This window comes from Haplochromis burtoni, unplaced genomic scaffold (genome assembly GCF_018398535.1).
Source record: "Haplochromis burtoni strain Fernald_Lab_line unplaced genomic scaffold, NCSU_Asbu1 Contig_76, whole genome shotgun sequence".
Classification (NCBI taxonomy): Eukaryota; Metazoa; Chordata; class Actinopteri; order Cichliformes; family Cichlidae; genus Haplochromis; species Haplochromis burtoni.
This window is the reverse complement of record NW_024582437.1, coordinates 1,322,215-1,337,058: the sequence shown is the minus strand read 5'-3', so window position 1 is coordinate 1,337,058 and position 14,844 is coordinate 1,322,215. Positions and strand designations below refer to the sequence as shown.

The 14,844-nt window shown below is 39.9% G+C and overlaps 1 protein-coding gene across 6 annotated transcripts in view; it reads left to right on the top strand.

Moving 5' to 3' along the window:
* Positions 1 to 14,844, top strand: part of LOC102288865 (furin) — a 208,697-nt gene that overhangs the window by 29,458 nt on the left and 164,395 nt on the right. For 5 of the 6 annotated variants that reach the window (XM_014334224.2, XM_042221864.1, XM_042221861.1 and 2 more), the window contains exons 4-5: positions 3,168 to 3,249; positions 14,123 to 14,226. In XM_014334224.2, the coding sequence (XP_014189710.1) occupies positions 3,168 to 3,249; positions 14,123 to 14,226 (186 nt within the window). Of the gene's footprint in view, positions 1 to 3,167; positions 3,250 to 14,122; positions 14,243 to 14,844 lie in introns of all 6 variants that reach the window. The other variant, XM_042221865.1, reaches the window with a different exon arrangement.

The following is a 14,844-nucleotide window of genomic DNA, read 5'->3' as shown; positions in this document are numbered from 1 at the left end:
ACACACACACACACACACACACACACACACACACACACACACACACACACACACACACACACACACAGTGAGCGTGTGCCATTAGTAGATGGCAGGGCTTGGTTTGACAGAGAGCGATTAGCTCCCTATCATGTGTATTGATCACCATGTCCTGGCTGCTCCCCGAGAGGAGAGGCTGAAGGGGTTTAACAAGGCTATTGGGACATACACGCACACACCCTCACACATGCGTGCACACACTCACTATTTGCCAGCGAGTTTATGCGCCTCCACGGAAATTTTTCATCCATCCCGTTGTCATTGGTTTCACTTTTGGAAACCAACGTAAATAGAGTGACTTTGGAAATACTTTTCTCTAAAAGTTTCTGGGAACTATTGCCACACACCGCTCTGGTGTTTAACTGGTTAGCCAGCTGAAAATGGTTTTATCTTCAATAGCCTACCAATACTACTCCCAGTTTAATTTGACCTGACGTTTGAGATGCATCTGAAAATATTCCTGTTAACACTTTCTTTAACCAGTGTATTTAAAAGCCCACAATCATATTGTATATATGGTGGAATATAAGTTAAAACAGAAATATAATAAAACAAGAAGAACTCAGAGAGTGCAAACCTCCACCATGGCAGCTCACTCTACAGTATTTACTTTTAATAATAATAGTATTGTATTCTGTACATATTCATTTAGTTTACATTGTTCTTTTTGAATGCACTTTAAGAAGTTTGTAGTGCAATCAAAATAACACATTTTGGTGTTAGTTTGAAATAAGACAAAAGTCAAATGTAAAGTTGAGGTCAGAGGTCAAATGTGACATGATATTTGGATGCAAACTATAATGTGATATTTTTAAACCACACATACCATTTTCTGAAAGTTTGACCTTGAAGTAGAGCTTAGAGGTGAAATTTAGATTCCCCGTATGTCATAGTTCATTCCCTATACGACAGTACAAACTGTCAATACAAATAATGGCAATAAGATACATAGTTTTAAATAGCGCTGTTACTTTGACCTTCAGATCAGTTTGTTAATCAGAGGTCAAATGTGACATAATATTTTAAATCTTTATACAGTACTTTCTATGTGTTGACAATATGTACCACACTAAGAATGATAGTTCCTAAGGATTTGTGTCAATTTTCACCCAATAAATCGTTAAGTTGACGTAAGCAAACTTTGAATGGATTGTTAACACGACCCCACTCTAAACTGCTACAACGTTTCAGCAGAATTCACTCAAAACCTGTTAAAAACTACAGAGACAAAATGACGACACGCATGCAAATGCTACCAGAAACATAACCTCCTTTGCAGAGATAACTATGTTTTTTAGAAGTGCTTTGCAACGTGCAAATAAAAACTCAGTGAAAGGCAGCTGCAAGCTTTTGCTCACTGATGCTGTCCATTGCATGCCAACGATAAAGTCTCAGTGGACCCCAGTGGCTGGCTCATGCTGTATTGGGAAACTGCTCGTGTCCGTTTTGCATTAGCATGATGACATTTATGTGAATGTCCTGAATAAATGCGCATGAAAGGTGAACTATCAGTTCTGTTATTCTGATTATCCAGAGGAATACATATGTACCAAGTGCACTGTTGTGCTACACAGTATATCCTAAGTAAAATGCTAGTTTGGAGCTGCACTCTGAATTTGGTACATGTTTTTGTATTCATAACAAACAAAACAAAGCAATAGTATAGCTCACACATAAATTAGAAACAATGTTTCTCTTGCTAAATAGGAATTGCCTAAATGTGTTAACAAATCCAAGTGTTTGTTACACTTAGCTTATTATGCTTTAAATCATCTTAAATTAGCATAAATCAATACGCTGCACCTAAAATAAACACCCATTTGATTACATTTGCAGATTTGTGCACATCACATCTTCTCTCTGCCTGAGTTCTCCTCTGTTTCACATCACGTATGACGAGTTCTTAGCTTTAACAGCTGTCTTCTTTGGGAAGGTTAGACCAGCTCCTAGCTTTTGTTAATTGAGTATAATTGAAGATGGTGAAGAGGGAATAAACCAAGCAGGCTTTTAGGAATATAAAAGACTGCCGCCGCCTCTCAGTAGTATTTATTTTCAACCTCTTCCACTCTGATTTAAGTGTAAGAGGACAATAGTGGCCTGACAGTGATATGTGCGTGCGCGTATGCGTGTCTGTGATCTGCTGTTTGATTTACTTCACCCACCTTCACAAGGACCAGCCTCTTATCAGATCAAAGCTGCGAGCAGCGGCCTATGAAAGAAATCGTGCGTGCGCGTGAATGCGTGCACATGCGTGTTGTGGAGGACAGAGGTGTAGGTGAGGCGGGGGTGTTTTTGTTGCTTTTAACCCAGGACAATGGAACGGCAAAGGAGAGAGTAAGCGAGTACTCTTTGAACTAATGAAGAGGAAACCTTTTACTCTCCTCCATAAAGATGCCCAGCTCTCCCCGTGCTATGGATTTCCCCCCTCTATTTCAAAGTAGTGTGAAGCAGAATAGGACAAAATATTTTATTTGTTCGGTGCCTCTCACTGTCTTGCTTTTATCCTCGTAAAACTACAACAAGAAAAAAAGTTAAATTGCAAAAGCGAAATTGAGACAGATGATTAATAGAGCTGTAGTGCATGAGCATCTTTGGGATGAGCCAAAGGTGATTTGTTAAGGTGAAGTGATGTTTTTTTTCTTCATATTTCCAAATCAGTGTAAAGAAGTAGTAAAGTGCCCATTTAAAATATGCCTTACAGCCCAATATGTGATGGGTTGCTTCCATTCATGGAGTTTAAATCAGGCCACAGCATCTTCTTCTGTATCATTTTATTCCAAATGTCTGGACTTCCAATGATTTCCTGTGAACAAGCAGTTGGCGACATGTAGATACACATGAGGTGTTTGCAGGTACGTTATTTGTGTGTTTCACTGCAGGAAATTTGCCAAAAAAGAAGTCGAACTAGCTCAAATATTCAAACCACTTCAAACTTGACATTTACTGCTTCAGATTCCCCCGCAATACACCCACTAAGAGTGAAATAAATTGAAATGCCTGTATAAGAAAAGTGGAGAACACAGACATGAAAATACTCACAGTTACCTTCATTTATCAGTGAGAAGATTACAAACTAATAGTTCCAGTTTACAGGTGAGCTCTGATTCTTTTCGTTGTGTGCTTTCCAGGTTCACTGGGTGCAGAGACAGCACTGTCATTACAGAGACAAACGAGTTCCTGTGACAAGACTGGACCATGGCACTACCAATGGCAAGTTTGACTAATACTGTTCCCTGACTAATGCTTTGTTTTTCACTGTGCTGAGTTATTAGTTTTTGCTGAATTTCTGTGATTTTCACAGAAAACTTTGGTTCAAGTCCCTCTGCCATGAAATACCCATTACTAAATAAACAACTGAAGGCGGGCACTGGTTTAGCTCACTGGGATTAGCAGGCGACCATGGCTGAGAGCGGCCGGCCCGGGTTTGAATTCGACCCATGGCTCTTTGCTTCTCCCCTCTCTCTCCCCCTCTGCTTTCCTGTCGTTCTTCGCTGTACCCTTTCAAATAAAACTATAAAAAGGCCGTAAAACATAAATAAACAACTGCAGTTAAAGTATTTCTTAGTTTGGCTTTCAATAGCCAGTTGGCTTCATCAGGCTCAATTTCAGAAAGGTTGGCACATGGTGTGAAATATAAATAAATACAGTAGAATGCAATGACTTGCAGCTCTCATACACCAATTTTTCATTCAAAACACAACATATTGTTTTAATTTAAAGAATGTAGCATTTTAAGAAAAATATAAATCATTCATATGTCATTTTGAAATTGCTGGGCAGTGACACATCTCAATAAAATTGGGACAGGGCCATGTTTAACATTAGCATCCCCTCTTGTTGTTCCATTTTTGTCTGGTATCAGATTCTTCCTGCTCTGCAGTCCTGGCTCTCCTTTGGCATATTTTTCATTTCATGATGATCTAAATGTTCTCAGTTGCTTAAAGATCTCAACTGCAGGCGGGTCAGTTCAACGCTCAGCTTTTGTACTATGCAGCCATGCTGTTGTAATAGATGCACTGTGTGTGAGTTGGGGGGTGGGGTGGGAGGGGTGTTTGTTTTGTTTTTTTGCTTAAATATGCAAGGCCTTCGACGAAAAAAGATGTCATCTGGTTGGGAATGCATAACCTGCACTGATCCAGGCTGTCCAGATGTGCAAGCTGCCAATTCCATAGGCACTGATGTACCCCCATACCATCAGAGATGAAGGCTTTTAAACTGAGCGCTGATAACAAACCAGATGCTCCCTTTCCTCTTTAGTCCAGGGGATGCAGTGTTCGTGTTTTACAAAAAGAATTTCAGATTTTGATTTGTCTGACCACAGGACAGTTTTCTGGCCCAGAGATAATGGTTTCTGGACCATGTTCACATATGATTTCTTTTTTGCATGATTGAGCTTTAACCTGGATTTTCATTGGCTAAAACAGAAGCTGCATAGGTGCAGCATAGGTGCAGCTTCTGTTTTAATGCTCATATGCACACAAACCCAGAGGGTGAGAAGAGAAAGAAGACAAGAAGGAATGAGACTCCTGGCTTTGTTTCCTTGTTATGAGGCAAAACTAATGTAGCCTAAGCTAGTGAGACCAATCATTGTGGGTTATCTGGCCCAAGGTAATGTTCATTCTGCAGACATCAGTGGATGGATATCAGCTGAAAATGTGGTAAAAGTGGCATTAAGCCTTTACATGTTTATTTATTCCTTTTTTGAACTTCTTCATTGTCTTTTGAGACATTTTTGCCTGTAAAAATGGGTAATGGGAAAAGTAGCTAATGCAAAATGTTAGTTAATTTAACAGCTGCAGCATTCGTATTTAGCAAAAAAAAAAAACAATTTTGTATGTGTTTGCAGGATTTTGGCTTGAAAATACAATGCTGGATTTGTGCAGATATCACAAAAATAAAGTCAGAGTGGGTAAAGTAGTATGTATTCAATTTTTTCAAAATACATTCTTATTATTCCACGAAACATGAGTGAGTGCCTGAGGCTATCTGAATCAGCTAAGTTTGGTGTAATGAATTCATAAAAGTCTGCCAAATTTTACCTTGATACTAAGAAGGTTTTCTCAGTTACAGGTCCTCAGAGAGTACATAAAAAATGAGTATGCCGCACTGAAGTGAAATGCAGCAATCGAATGATTGAGTCTAATGTTTAGCAAAATGAGAAAGAAGACAGAAAGAGACATGCCAAAAGAAAACATTATTGTGATGATACTTTACTGAGCCACAGTTTTTAAGTTTAATTATCTATTGTCATGTTTTGCAGAAGTGATGACCCAAAAGCAGGCTGTACATGTAGATGGATGTAAACAAAAAGCAAACCTTTATTTAGGCTGATAGCAAATTCCAAAAAGTCAACAAGATCCATCAGCTGGCAGACAGCACACAGGGACAACAACAATACAGCACAACAAAGAATAGATGCAAACAGAGGGGTTAAATACAACCACTCAGGGTAGAGTGGAAACCAAAGGCAACACAGCTACAATCAGAGCTGATGAGACAACAGAAGTTAAATTAAACACAAAACACAAAAGATGACCAAAATTAAACAGGAACACTTAACACAGAGATTGAAACTCAAGGAATTACATATAAACAAAACCACAAACAGGAACTAGATTCCGAAACTAAAACCTGATAATAGCAACATAAAGAAACCAAGCAGGAAACATCTGTTATAAGAAAAAGAAAACCCAAAAAAGCACAAAAACAAGAACCCACAGCTAGTTTCAAAGCTCAGGCATAAAAACAGCAGAAACAAAAATAAGGATAATAAATATTTAATGGTGTGAAATAGCCACATACTGGCTCGGGTCCTCTACCAGAGGCCTGGGAGTTTGAGGGTCCTGCACAGTATCTTAGCTGTTCCTAGGACTGCACTCTTGTGGACAGATCTCCGATGTTGTTCCTGGGATCTTCTGGAGCCACTTGCCTAGTGTGGGAGTCACTGCACCTAGTGCTCCGATTACCACAGTTACCTTCACCCTCCACATTTTCTCGAGCTCTTCTCTGAGCCCTTGGTATTTCTCAAGCTTCTCGTGTTCCTTCTTTCTGATGTTGCTACATCGATCACTACGGCCGTCTTCCTCTGCCTGTCTACCACCACTATGTCCGGTTGGTTAGCCACCACCATTTTGTCCGTCTGTATCTGGAAGTCCCACAGGATCTTAGCTCGGTCATTCTCCACCACCCTTGGGGGCATCTCCCATTTTGACCTCGGGACTTCCAGGTTATACTCGGCACAGATGTTCCTGTACACTATGCCGGCCACTTGGTTATGGCGTTCCATGTATGCCTTGCCTGCTAGCATCTTGCATATATATATATATATAATATATATATAATATATATATATATTATATATATATATATATATATTTATATAAATATATAATATATAAATATATATATATATATATATATATATATAGACAGAATTACAAACATTTTTAGTAGTACAGTTAAGTAATACTTTTGATCATAGGTATATTAAATATCTATGTGTCTTTTGCAGGTGTTTTACTGTGTTTGAATAGATCACTGTAAGCTTTACAACAGTAAACCACTGATGACTGTGTGTCTGTGTGTGTGTGCATGTTTAGACATCTTTGTGAGGACAGAAAACAACTGGCATGCTACTATACTAGTGGGGACCAGTGGTCACTTACGGGAACAAAATGACCATTCTCACAAGTTTTGAGGCTCAAAATGTGGTTTTAGTGTTAGGGTTACAATTACGTTAGGTTTAGGATTAGGCTGGGGGTTAGGAATTCACCTTTGATGGTTAGCGTTTGGGTAAGCGGCTAGTGAAAGCATTATGTCAATGAGATGTCCTCACTAAGATATTAAAATGAGCTTGTGTGTGTGTGTGTGTGTGTGATGGGAATTGGTGGCTGTGTTTGCAGAAGAATGTGCTGGCTCACGTCCTGCTGCAGTGCTCTCAGTCTTTCTTGTCTGTTCTTGTGTATTATCATCCGCTTAGCTTCCGCTCTGACAAATGATAGAAAATGTACAACGGAGATAAAAAAGCCGTGATACGGTGGATCAACATCGCAGCTGTGTGTTTATGTACATAAAGAATAAAGAAATAAAGAAAGAGAATGCACTCTTTGGCCGATGTGAACTTTTCAAGTACAATGTTTTTGCAAGTATTTTTGAATTCGAGCTGCCAATGTTCATTAAAGTGTGCCAGTATTAAATATCTCAAATACGAGCATTCCACCCTGCCAAGTAACATGCTTGTTACTTGGCAGGGTGGAAAAGCCTCATTATGGCATCCTAAACTCTATTCAAGCACAGAATACAAATGGTAATAGTAAACTGAATTCATGATTTGGTACAATAAATTTTCTATACAGCATTTGAAACTAGGAAAGTAATCAGGGTTTCCTTTGTTAACAATTCATAGTGGAAAAATGTAAAAGATGGTCAGAAAAGAAAGAAAGACAGAAAGAAAGCCTTGAGTTTTGCCTTCAGTAACCATATATATGGTATGGGCATGTTTGACAGATGGTGTGGTATGCTTTGGATCACAAAACTGTTTCTCTCCTCCTCTATACTTTCCTCTTCCCATCATTCTGACACAAGTTAATCTTGGTTTCTCTTCCTCAAGCCTATTTGTCAGAACAGTTTATTAGAGGTTTTCTGACAAAGTCTAATCTGGCCTTTATGTTCTTGAGTGTAACCAGTGGTTTGCACTTTGTTGTAAATTCTCTGTATTACCATTCATTAAGGTATATCTTGATTGTAGACTTGAACAATGATACTGCTGCCTCCTTGACAATGTTCTTGACTAGGTTGGGTGTTGTGAAGGTGTTTATCTTAATCATGGGAATATCTAGTAGGAGGAGTTGGCCGTCCGGCTGCGGTCTGGGGTGTGGGGCCTCCCTGCTGCTGCGGAGTCGGGGTGGTCTGCCTCTCCCCACCGCAGGGAAAAGGGTAACACCACCTGGGTCTGGGTGCAATTCCCCCCTCCAGGGGCAAGGGTACCTAGACCCGGTTTGTAGAGTACGCTTGGGGGGTGTGATTGTGTGTACAGCGTCTCTTTATGTCTGTCTCCACATTGGTTGAGTGTGGAGTGAGTGCATATGAGAGCATGAGGGTGGGAATGGATGTTTGTGTCTGTGTGTGCCTGTATGTCTGTGTCTATATGTCAGGTTGGGTATCAGACGCCACCTCTCTGGGGACACCTCAGGCCCTCCAAGGTTTGGAGGCCTATCTCCACCCACCACCACTTCCCCTGCCGGTGGCGGACTCCCTCAGGTGTCGGTGTTGGTGGTTCTTTGTGTCTGGGGGTGGGCGTCCGGGTACACACCGGCTCACTCCTTGGCGGCCGCTTGTCGGGGCCTGGGGCCTGGGGCTCGCTCGGGCCCCTTTGGAGGTGGGGTGCCCCCGGCCTCTCGGCCTGGGGCTCGGTCACTCAGGCACAGCTGGGGGCCGGCGGAGCTCACGGGCGCGTCACTGCAACTCCCCCTGGCTTCTGCTCCGCGGCTGCTGGGCGAGCCCTCATCTGGGACTCTCCTCAGCTCTTACTGGAACAGTGGCGCGGCTGCCCCTCTGTTGGTCTTCCATGGTCTCTTGTGTTCTGGGGGCCTCTGGATGTCTGGAGTTTTGATCTCCTCCATACCCGCTTCACACCCTGGAGGACGGGGCTGTGGCCCCCCCACACTCCCTAGCAGATCATTACATGGAGAAACCTTTGGAATGCAAGCATGCTGATCCACACAGGTATGCACACAGGTGTACACATGGGTATTCACAGACGCGGACTAAAGCTTTCTTGCTGTCTATCTTGCGTGCTGCACAATATCGTTTATTATTTAGTAACTATTGATATCTATGACTAGCTAGTTTATTGTGATGGTGCTTTGTTTTCTCTATTATTATGTTGCTCTTTGTTGTTTGCTGTCTCCTCTGTTTGTTTGTTTTTTTTTTTTCTTTTTTTTTCTCCATACAGGTGACCCAGGAGTTTGTTTGTTTTTTTTCTCTTTTTTTTTTTTCTCTCTCTCTTCCCCCCCCTTCTCACCGTCTCTTCCCCCCTTTGGTTTTCTTTCTTTCTCTCCCCCTCTTTCTCTCATTCAAAAAAAAAAAAAAAAAAAAAAAATGACAAAGGATGAACTGAAGCTCTGCCATCACGTAATGTCGCATACTGCTGTTTCTGATGTCATTTAAAAAAAAAAAAAAAAAAATAAAAAAATAATTTTACACTTTAGTTGTCTTTCAGGCCTTTTGGTATTGCTGAGTCGGTCGTTTTTTTTTTCTTCTTTTTATGAAGAATGTTTACCAAATTGTTGTTTTAGCTACTACATAAGTTTTGCTATCTCTCTGAGAGGTTTATTTTGATATTCCAGTCTCAGGATGGCTCCCTTAACTTGCACTGACATTTCTTCATAACTTCATATTGAGAGTTCTAGTGAACAGTTACGAAATGGACATCGAACTACTGGAATCAACTTCCGATCTTTTGTCAGCTTAAGTTGCCATGGAATAAGAAGGGAACTAATCATGAAACATGTATCAGTTAATTGTCCAATAACCTTTTAGTCTCTACTGGCTCTACATGCACAAATGTGTGTAATTCCTAAACATTTAATACAGTACAATTAAAGCTTCAGTCACATCTTGACTGTTTGATTTAAATCCACTGTATTGGTGTCCAGAAGCAAAATGTCTCAAAAATATGGACCTTACTACACGTGATATATTTAACCTGCAGATAACCTATTTGACATATTTGGACAAGCAAACACAAATCATTTGAAGACTAAAAGATAAGAAGTTGTGTTGTTACATATTAGATGTCATTATAAAATATAACTATATTCAACTGCTCCTTTACTGACAACAGATTTGTCAGTAAAGGAGATTTCTACACAACATTCCCTTCCTGACAAAACCCCAAAGGGATTTGTGTCCCTTCACAGAAACAAACTTGGGATCTTTCGCTAATTAGGCAAATGTGTAAGCCACTACGCTAGCCACTGTCAAATATTTGTTAAGAAATAAATCAATAAGAACAAATCAGAAGCATGAAAGAGAGGAAGTGTATCCCAATATTACCAACACTGTCAGACTGATAATGTTAGAATCAGGTGTTCCTGATTAGGTGCCAATGATTAGAGCCTTCTTGGGGAGAGACAGGTGGAACATGTGTTATTTCAACCTCTCACATCCAGCGTCTGGTGTTCCAATTGTTATCGAAGTGTGGTGAACCATCAAGATCTGAAGAGAAATTGCAGAGACCTGCTTTGACGAACAGGCAGGAGGCCGAGGTGGAGGTGGCAGATCTGAAGATACCAAGGTTTTTGTGAGGAGTAATAAGATTAAGATGAGTACATCAGAAAGACACCTCAGGTCGAGCATTTTAGAGATAAAGTTAGAGCGGCAAAGTTGAGATGGTCTGTACGTGTGCAGGAAGGATGTAGTGAAGCGGGACATGTGGGGGCTGGTGTGACATTGGAGGACGCTAGCGATAGGGTGAGGTGGAGAAAGATTATCTGCTGTGACAACCACTCAAGGGAGCAGCCAGAAGAAGCAGAAAAAGTAGAACTTCATCTATAACTGAGAAAGATTCAACTTGACTGCCAATTTGATTTTTTGGGACCGGCTACCCCAGCAGATTCATCACAGGAGCTGCGCTGCTAAAAGAAGTCTCATGACAGAATCTGCCCATAACTGGCAAATGTTGTTGGGAAAATGTATATTTGTATTGTCAGAAAGAGATTATACTAATTTGGCCTCACAATGTTTAATAGTGCACAGCACAGTTTGCCAGTGACTGTAAAGGTAAAGACCAGGGCTTTTGGAAAAATGTCCACTGGACAGACAAATCAAAAGTAGTTGTTTGGCCGCAACAAAAGTTGACATGTTTGGATCAGACCAAAGGTGGCTTTTGAGGAGAAGAAACTCATATGAACTGTGTGGAAATGTCATGCTTTGGTGTGGTTTTCTTGCACAACTTGGGGTCAGTGATTCGGCCATGAATTCAGCATCATATCAAAGAGCTGAAAGATAATATATGGTTATTTGTCTGAAAGGTGAACTGGAAGTGGACCTCTCAGCAGGATTATCCTAAACAAACAATTCCACCAAGACATTGTTAGAAAAGAAAAAACAATTTTTATTGGAAAAAAAACCCCAGGAAAAATCCCATCAAAATGTTGTGGGATTTGAAACTGGCAGTACATGTAAGAAAGCACTCAAACATCTCGCAACTGAAGGAATTTTGCATGGAAGAAGGGTCAAAAAATTTTAGCAAGCCGTTGTCAAAGACTGGTGGGTAATTGAGCAAAACGCCTACAAGATTTTTTTTTATTTTTCTGTTAAAAGGTCGACATGCTAGCTTCTGAAGCGAAGGGTGGGCATACTCTTTTCACAGAAGAAAATTGCATCTTTTGATATTTTTCTTTTGATTATCTCCTTATCTGTGGGCACTGTTTCAAAGTGGATCAAATGTTTGCTTGTCCAAATACGTCCAAAAAGCCTGCCGTTTCAGTGGGATGTAATTATTTTTTCAAATGACTGTATAATGAAAATTTAAACATTAAAGAATTTCAGGGTCCTCTGGTCATGTTCCAGCTGCATCGTGCGCTGAAGAAGAGGTTCATATTTGTCTTCTACAAGTATACACAACCGGTGTACAACCTCTTCAGTCCACATAGATCTGAGCATAGATGGTGGAGAAAATATTTTGGAGGATAATATTCTATTTAATTTGCAGGTATTCACTGTTATGTGGGCGGCTGGATTTGATGGCAGTAGTGTGTATATATATATAAAATATGTAGTCTGTTAAATCCAGTACTGTGTCATTTTAAATCCTGGCACTATAATGCTGTCAGCTGTTTGGCTTCCAGTATACCGCTATCTTAGTGTTATAACTCTTTGAATTCAGACTATATGAACGCATGTCCTCATATACTCTGAATTCAGTGAATTTGTACTCAACCATATCATCCCTGAAGATGAATAGATACTAACCTGAGCTGAAAAACTGCCACAAGAGCATCAGTGGGTGATTGCTAGCTATATAAATATAGCTATATAAAAAGACCATCTTAGAGAGGCAGCGTTTCTCAGAGGTAAAGATGGGAAGAGGTTCTTCAGTCTGCAAAACAAATGTGTCTAGAAATTGTGAAACAACTTCAAAATAATTTTTCTCAATGTAAAATTGCTAAGACTTTGAATATCTCATTATTTACAGTATATAATATTAACAATAAAATCAGAGAATCATACCACACCATCTGCAAGGGACAAGGCAACCTTGAGCAGTTTTATTTTACACAGTTTAATCATTTTACTTCCTAAAGTGATCTAAAATCCCAGAGAATGTATGTAAAAATTATTTTTTAACATTTCTTTCTTTTTTAATTGTGTTGGATTTGATTTACATTCATGTATTTGTCCTATACTGTCCTTGCATATTTACTTAAACACATGTCGATACTTGAAGTTAAACAGTAAAGCAAAGTGATCAAGAAAATTTGTCATGGTGAATTAAAATTTCGTATTTTATTAATGTTTAATAAAAATACAACCTCATTTCTGAAAATCAGTAATGGATGTCTGTGTTGTTCTGGTCCTCAGGCAACACTACATTTGAAAACAGGCATGACTGACATGAAAAAACTCTGCATGAGCTCACGAATACTTCCAAAAATAACTGTCTATGAACAGAGTGTGTTGTGCCATCCACAAGTGCAGGTTAAAGCTTTATCATGCTGAGAAGAAGTCATACTTGAACATAATCCAGAAACACTGCTGTCGTCTCTGGACCAAAGCTCATTTAAAATAAAATAAAAACTGTTCTGTCAGACAAATCGAAGTATGGAATTCTTTTTGGAAAGCATAGATGCCACAGCCTCAGGACTTAAGAGGAATTGGACCATCTGGCTTGTTGTCAGTGCTCAGTTGAAAAGCCAGCATCTCTGGTAGCATGGGGGTACTTTATTGCCTATGGAAAAGGCAGCTTGCACATCTGGAAAGGAAGCATCAGCACTGAAATATATATACAGATTTTAAGTGACATAGAGTCCCATACAAACATCTTTTTATGGAATGCCGCATATATTTCAACCAGAAATGCTCAACTAAATCATGCATCTATTGTATGGCTTCATATTAGAAGAGTCCGGGTACTGAATTGGCCTGTCTGCAGTCCAGAGCTTTCATCAGTTGAACACATTTGATGCACAATGAAATGATAAATATGACAAAGGAGACCCAGGACTCTTGAACAATGAGAATGGGACACATTCGTCTCCCAAAGGTCCAGATATACATTAGCGTATTGTTAATTGTCTTTAATTGTGGTATTCAACTACATTCACATTACTTTATATGAAAAAAAGTATTTTTTTATCTGAAAGACTTGGAAGAATCTCTCTAACAATACTATACTTGTGGTTCTCTACTGTTATAAGTTAGCTTTACTGACAACACTCTGCATACTGGGTCATGTGTCCAGAGGCAGATTTTAAATTTGTGTTTTACATGCGGTAAAACACAATTCCTAATCAGAGTCTATTAAGGTAAAGCAACTGTAATTATTATTTGTTTCATAGCAATGCTACACTGGAGAGAGTCGTGCAAGAAAATTTAAATTGGTTTGGAACCAAATGATCTCCTATTAATCCTAATACTTGAGATATATTTATACTTGTGTGGGATGTTTCATTACAGTCACTTCCAGAAAAGGCTAGTGTGATATCAATTAATTTGGCAGTTCAAGAAATTATCAAACAAACTGATAGCGAGAAGATAGTAGAGAGCACTGAGAGAGAGGGTTGTGCATGGGTGAAAACGAGTGGCAGTCGGTGTAACATTAAATGTAGGGAAGGAAAGGTGCAGGCCTTGATGGGCTGATGGCTCTTCTGCAGACAGCGAGCCAAGCTGTTCTGCAGCAATGAGATGCTAATAATATGCTAATGATATGGTAATCTGCCAGTAGAATTCCACCTCAGCGGAGAAAAAGGAGATCTGGGAGGCTGGTTGGGAACCAGGGATGTCCTGAAGTCAGAGTTCAGGACAAGGAAAGAAAGACTACATGCACACGTTTATACATGATATTTGTGTGTGCTTGCAGGTCCCCACAGGAAAGAGTCTGAAACTGACAAGCAGCCCGAAGAGAATAAGAGTGACCAGTCCCTCACCTTCAATGACCCTCTCTGGCCCATGCAGTGGGAACTGGTGGGTGTATTTATGTGTAAGTGTATGTGTAGTAGTGTGTGTTTGTATGTGTTCATTGGTCTTATCTGGAAGCCCCACCCCGACTTTTCTCATCTTCATGTTGAAGGATGTTCCTCTGACAGGCATAAGTCAGGCAGGCTTTCATGTGTGACTGGAGAGTGAGACGGACGATAGAGAGATGGGGGGGATTGTGGAGGAGGAAAGAGCGAGCGAGAGAGGAGGTGAAGGGGGTTGTCCATGTTGAACTGAGACAGATGTCAGGGATTGATGAGGCTCGGAGCAACACTGACACACAACTGGGCTGCAACAACAAGACATGCTCATCCATTCTGCAGAGTCTTGTTCATCCTGTTTGGACGATACTTGTACACTATGTTTGAGAAGACCAAAAGGAGCAAAGTGACAGGATGCTTGGGTATAAAAAGGCATATTTTTTGATAAAATATCTTATTTTTTAATAACGTACAAATTATTTAATAGCTGCATCTATAGCCTTTTATTATAAAATATTTCAAGTAGTCAAAATTCACAGATTAGCATCTCAATCAGAATTTCAAGTTAATTTTAGAGTTTGCATGATATCATCCTCTTCCTCCTTATCTCAAGCCTCGTCTCCGA